The sequence below is a fragment of the Atta cephalotes genome (genome assembly GCF_000143395.1).
Source record: "Atta cephalotes unplaced genomic scaffold scaffold00013, whole genome shotgun sequence".
NCBI lineage: Eukaryota > Metazoa > Arthropoda > Insecta > Hymenoptera > Formicidae > Atta > Atta cephalotes.
In genome coordinates this window covers 5,425,148-5,431,629 of record NW_012130077.1, presented here as the reverse complement: position 1 = coordinate 5,431,629, position 6,482 = coordinate 5,425,148, and the positions used below count along the sequence as shown (strand labels likewise).

Here is a 6,482-nt window from a genome sequence, read left to right as displayed (position 1 = left end):
CTCTCTCTCTCTCTCTCTCTCTATATATATATATATATATATATATATATATATATATATATATAGAGTATACAAAACAAAAACTTTCTAATTGTTAAAAAGAGCAATAACGAAGTATAACAGACCTTATCGATATGTGGATGCCAGTATTCATCATGTATAGTTTTTGCGGGTTTATTAGTCATCCGCGAGAAAAAGGTAGGTTTGGTTAAATAAATCTTATTTATATCTACACCGAAATTATGCGCTACCGCATGTTGTATTTTTGTTTTCACTACTCTGTAAGTTAAGGAAGAATATAACATGTATTATACAATATTAAATTACTTATTCTTAATAAACAATCTCACAATCAGGTGAATATTTATATTTAACAAAACAATTTATTTAATAATTTGCATATATGTATATTCAGAAGTTACAAATTTAAAAGATAGAAATGTATTTATTTATCTATCATTTATCATAAGGGGATTTAAATAAATTTATATAATATATTATATAGTATTATAGGTGTTGTCCAATTTGAAAGAATGTTTTGCTCTAGATTTACTCCGCAAAAGAAAAAATATTGACATATAAACAAAAATCATACTTATAAATTGCTGAATCTATATTGTTGAATATCTTCTTTGCTTCTGATAGTTTATAGATATTGATAAAACCTTGGCTCTTACTAAGAGCACCTGAATGAAGATCCAGAATACTCGCTCCACCATCAGATCCAGCCAAATCTATCCCACTTTTCGCTAGTTTCAGTAAAACATCTGCCTCTGTTGTCGAGACGAGTTTGTCAGTTACAACTCTGCCGCATTTTTCTGGTATACAGCCAGAGTATTTTTCTAACTCGTCTCTATAATCCATAGAGCAGTCAACGTTCTGTGTACGACTTACCAACACGTCTTTCTGCTTTGCCAAATATACTTCTTTACCCTGTCTGTTATTATACCAAACTATTAGCAAGACTCCAAGTATCAGAACACATCTAGACCATACTCTTTGATATGGAAAAGATACAGTAGGTCCATATTTCCTATAAGACATAAAATAAACTGTTAGTTGATACATGGATATTATTTCACTCTTATAAATTAGATGAGTTTTCAATGGGGTAGCAAAGAGAAAAAGCGGAGTATTTGCATTCTTTTATAATATAATAGTAATATTATAATAATAACATTCTTTCAAAATTTGAAAGCTATATCCTTATAATATAAATATCAATGACAATACAAGATATTTTGTTTAATTTTATACTCACAATTCAACGGGTTTGCTCGGTTTTTTCGCCTTGTTTTCCTCCTGTGTTATACTTTCTTTCTGCGCGCTTTTTTTCTTACTTCTCTTCACTTCTTGCGTCGTCATCGTGTATATTGGTATATTATCACTATTGTTTATCTTTTAATTTTATGTTTAATCCAACTTTTCACAGTTTGTACACATGTCAACTAATGTCAACTAGAAAAGTGTCAAACTCATGGTTACTTACTCGTCAACAATGAATCCAATGTTACGATTTCCTTACTGCTTGCGTTTTATTGCCTTACGTTTTTGTATGTGCCATGGACTTACAATAAAAATACGCAAATGAAATAGCAGCTTTAAGTCTAATCTACATTGGTCGCAAGCGTTATAGCGTCATATGACTTTAAAATTAACGCATCGGATTGGTTGATGCTTATGATATGACCAATGTAGATTAGGCTTTAGACTAAAAATACTAGAGACTTTTGTAGACTCTTAAAAGTGGAGGAAATTTTTCGGTATGACTTTTGGTAATCCTGCCCTTCGCCTTCAGAGAGTTCAGATTCGGACACACATGTGATTGCGTGTAATGTAATACAACGCATATATTCTGAAATCCGAATGTTGCGTTATTATTCTCTTCGTATCGTCACTCGTCTTTGTGAACTATTGTATTCGTGAAAAGTTATGCAAACGATGTAATTCACATCATGCTGTTATGTTTTCTTTATCATTATCAATAATAAACATGCTATCCTTTTTCCGAAAGTTATCAATTGGCGGAAAGATAAAGGATGGTATACTGCCAGGGACAATCATGGGAACGGCAGAGGATCTATTGACGGCGAAGAATCAAACATTAAAGACGGATATCGAGTTAAAAGAAACCGTTTATGGCAAGTTTTGCGCTCTATTTGTGTCTTGTAACGTGCGACCTTTTGGATATTGTCCGATATCATTGAGATGGTGCGATATTGCAAATGACTTGTCCCTTATATACGCTTATTAAAACACTGAAATTTTTCAGGCAAATTCTATCAATTTATATTTATTTAGCAATTCTTATTACTTTTCAGATTTATTAAGGACAATCAAGGATCCTGAAAAACCACAAACTTTGGAGCAACTGGATGTTGTCTATGAAGATTGTATCAAAGTTTGCCACAGTACCCCAGGAGGAGTTTCTGTCATTCGTGTGGAATTTAATCCTACAGTACCTCACTGTTCTTTGGCAACCTTAATAGGATTGTGCATCCGCGTTAAATTGGAACGTCAATTATCAGCATCATTTAAATTAGACATCTATATTAAAAAAGGTGCACATTCCACTGAACAAGAAAGTACGTGTACTGCCCCTTAAATCTTAGTTTCAGTTTTCAATGTATAGTGTGTTTCTAATTATATGCGTTCAATTGCAGTTAATAAACAAATTAATGATAAGGAACGTATAGCGGCTGCAATGGAAAATCCAAACTTACGGGAACTGGTGGAGAAATGCATACTAGAAGAGGATTATTAGTGTTTTGCGATAAAGCATATGCTACATCAGATATTTTTTCGAAATGCAATTTTAATCTAATTTATAATAATCATGTAAATAAATAATGTATTTTGTTTATATTGATTGGCGTATAATTAAGTCCATCTCATCTCGCGTATAAACGCACAGTAAAATTATTTCAATAGAGATGTTACAATCATTATTTTACAAATCAAATTTTTGTAACTTATAATGATAATTGTAATCTTGCATTTTAGAGATGCATGAATGTATACCTATCTAATCATATAGACATCCCTCTCGAAATATTTAATTATACATTTTATATGTCGTCGATGCGTAACACAAATTTTGTCGATAAATATATATATAAACAGCGATTAAATCAATAGAACGAAAAAGTTTAATTATTTCATTATGATAATATTTTTTCCAATTTTTCTTTTACAAAAATAAATATCGTTGGCTACGTTCAGTAGAATGTTTTGCAATTGTTGTAAATTTTTTTTCGCGCTAATTGGTTCTAAAAGTAATAATCTAATCAGTGAAGAAAACTTCTAACAGTTGTAACAGGCAGAACAAACAAGTTCTGCTAAACATGGCATTTGTTTTTATTTTCTTTATCGAATTATATACAATAGCTAATGAATGATACAAATAAAGAATTAAAAAATGTAAAATAATATATTTAAGATGTATTTTATTTTACAAATATAATCTCTTCAAGAAAGAAGATACAATTTTAATTTTATATAAGATGGTTTTTAAATACGCTGTGAGTACTTTCAAATTCTACTCCGATATTTCAAATTACCGGAGAATGCTCGATCGAGTTTATGCACTTGATATATATGCATAATATTATATGTACATGCATGTACATACACATACATATACATATATATATATATATACAATGTACGGAACAAATTACGAATAATTACGAATTGAGCAAACCACATGCGCGACATTCGCGGAACATTACGTGATTTATACAGCGCGTTGCGCACAATATACGATAGTGATCAAAGCTACCGTACGAGCATCAGTGTTTCTACGTCATTTCTACCCCGTTTCTGTGATGACTATACCGGATCACATTCACATCGCGTGGCGTCAGTCGTCAGCAGTCGTCAGTCGAGTATCGAGTCGAGTCTCGAGCAGCTTCGAGCCTCGAGCTGCGAGCAACGTGTTGCAAGTGCCTTTTTTACTTGTATTATTAATCCATGTTTCTAAAAGAAAATATTTTCGAATATCTTAAAAAATAAGTGATCTATTTGGAGAGTGAACCAGTTTTGATTTGCAAGATACAAAGATAAAGTTAAAGTTAAAAAATTTCTTCCGTAAGAATTTATTAATTATTATTGTTAAAAATATATAAAAGTTTGTAATTAAATTTGAAACTTTAAATTTGTATTTATAGTTACATTTTCGAATTATTTTTCTTTTTATCTTCTAAATTAATTAACAAATTTTTTAATTGTACATTTTTATAAATCTACGTTTTAATAACATCGTATAAAAAAGTCAGTCAGAATGTCATTAAAAATGTAATTCACACACACACACACACACACACGCGCACACACACACACGCGCGCGCGCGTATATATGTACAAACATAATTAAATTTTTAAATCTAAATTTAAAAGATTATAACTAAATTTTTCTTTAAAATAAAATATAAATACATACACATATATGTAAACTTTTTTTTAGCCAAGTCAAATATACAACGTTATAAATCAATCGTGTGATGAAGATGGGCTACAATTTGTCTTTCTCAATTCTTATCGTCCTATTATTCAAGTTTTTTACGCATGGTTTACCAATAGAAGAGGAACTTTACGGTATAAAATATGTAAATATTTTAAATATATTAAGTGACTAGGAATGAATTAATAAGAGTATTTTAAACATTTCTATTTGAAACATTTTTTTTTTCATAGTTCTCCAAGAAACTGCATCTAAGATTTTTTTTGTACGCGTGATAACTATATAATATATAAAAATTATAATATATAAAAATTTCTTGTATCATTATGTTATTATCTATCGTTGTAGTTACAAGTAAAATACGATAAAAACAACTCATGCGAGGGTTAACAGATCAATTTGATAATTGCGTTTTTAATGCATTACAGAAAGACCTATGAATAAGTCAATTAAATTGACGCGATCTTTGCAAAATATATTGATCTGCTTACGAAGCTATGACTAGATAAACGTCACAGAATGGAGTTCGAGGTGAATCGTTATCACATTTAAACGCTTATTTATTATTTATTATTATTAATTCATTCACTATTATGAAAATAATATGATTCATTCCTAGCATTATGACGTATACCTACTTTCCAATAATATTAATATGCGTAATATTGAAATTGAATGTGTTTACGTTCAGTACCTATTAACAGTTCTTCTTTGCTTTTTAAAATTTATATGTTAGAGATATTATCCATAATTTGATTTTAATTTCGATAACTGTTTCTATAAGTTATTTTTTTTCGAAAGAATAGAGAGTAAGCTTCTAAATCAACATTATATATTTTTATAATTAAATCTTACATTAGAGTTCAAATTGATATATTAATAAAAAAAATATAATTTTAATATTTGTTCGTTTTCCTGAAACTCAATTTACGAACTATTTTCTTTGTTTACAATTGTTGGGAAATTATTAATGCCTGGATATTAAATTTTTATAATTATAGTTTTTCCTCGCTGTTTTTTCTTCGTGACTATCAAATACTGTAAGACTTTTATCACTACCGGTATTGCAAAGTGACGCAATATACATACGTGATTAATTTAAATGAAAAATCGACAAAAGTCGTTGCATATCCGTAATTTTCCACGTTATTAATGATCTATTGCTTCTTTATGTAAGAAAGACGTTTTCATTAAATATAAGTATGATGAAATTTGTTCACAATCTAGAAAGATAAAAATATTTTTTATTAAAGATAAAATTTATATATTTCATAGAAAAAAACAATTAATTTTTGTGTATACTTTAAAGCCTTCCAATATATACAACCGTTCAAAAGTTTCAATACGTCTTATGTATTATTGCTCTAACAATTTCATTTTTCATGTATAAAATATAAAATTATAATACAATTGGTCATGAAAGTAAAAGTGAATTGCCGAAAAATAATTATAAACGGAAATTGTAAGTATTTGTAGTTGTTTTCTCAAGTAAATGAATATCATGTATATCGATTGAAAAAAAATATCAATTTCAAATTTTGCGCTAAACATCGACAAAACATTTTAATATTGTGATTTATAATGAGAAAATAAAAACAATACACGTAGTCTCATAGAAATTAAGTGCTAGATTAAACATAAATCTTTAATTAAGGTATTTAAAAAAATTTATCGATCATAGAATATCAAGAGTCTGCTTTCTGTTATTAAAAGGAAATTAAGCTCGAATTAAAATCTGAAAAGAAATAAGTTCTCTTTTTCTAATTTTAGTTGAAGTATGTAATAAATTTAAATGGAGAACGTTCTGAAACTTTTAAGCGATAGTATATAATTTTATAATTTTCCCGGAATATATAAAATTTAAATATGAATGAACTTGTTTAAGTTAAATAATTTTCGATGAAAGTTTAAGTTAAAAGTGATAAAAAAGAAATTAATATTTCTATATAATAAGAGAGAGAGAGAGAGAGAGAGAGAGAGAGAGAGAGAGAGAGAGAGAGAGAGAGAGAGAGAGAGAGAG

At 28.7% G+C, this 6,482-nt stretch overlaps 2 protein-coding genes and 1 pseudogene across 2 annotated transcripts in view; 2 read left to right on the top strand and 1 right to left on the bottom strand.

Moving 5' to 3' along the window:
• LOC105617600 (2-oxoglutarate and iron-dependent oxygenase domain-containing protein 3-like) overlaps positions 1 to 1,365 on the bottom strand; it is a 9,830-nt gene extending 8,465 nt beyond the window's left edge. Inside the window, exons 1-3 of the mRNA XM_012199155.1 lie at positions 1,262 to 1,365; positions 596 to 1,033; positions 75 to 279 (exon numbers count right to left, since the gene is read on the bottom strand). Coding sequence (XP_012054545.1) covers positions 75 to 279; positions 596 to 1,033; positions 1,262 to 1,365 — 747 coding nt within the window. The remainder of the gene's footprint in view (positions 1 to 74; positions 280 to 595; positions 1,034 to 1,261) is intronic.
• Positions 1,366 to 1,963: 598 nt separating this feature from the next.
• LOC105617599 (MIP18 family protein CG30152) lies at positions 1,964 to 2,863 on the top strand. Its single transcript, XM_012199154.1, has 3 exons — positions 1,964 to 2,141; positions 2,322 to 2,585; positions 2,664 to 2,863. Exons 1-3 carry the CDS (start codon positions 1,964 to 1,966, stop codon positions 2,762 to 2,764), a joined length of 543 nt encoding a protein of 180 aa, XP_012054544.1. The 3' UTR covers positions 2,765 to 2,863.
• A 1,639-nt stretch (positions 2,864 to 4,502) lies between these two features.
• The window catches only part of LOC105617598, a 10,234-nt pseudogene continuing 8,254 nt past the window's right edge, over positions 4,503 to 6,482 (top strand).

Excerpts from the sequence above, each read along its gene's own strand:
- LOC105617599 (XM_012199154.1), top strand. The coding sequence starts at position 1,964 with ATGTTTTCTTTATCATTATCAATAATAAACATGCTATCCTTTTTCCGA. Across the intron at positions 2,142-2,321 it reads GTTAAAAGAAACCGTTTATG|ATTTATTAAGGACAATCAAG; the intron begins GCAAGTTTTGCG and ends ATTACTTTTCAG. Across the intron at positions 2,586-2,663 it reads ACATTCCACTGAACAAGAAA|TTAATAAACAAATTAATGAT; the intron begins GTACGTGTACTG and ends GTTCAATTGCAG.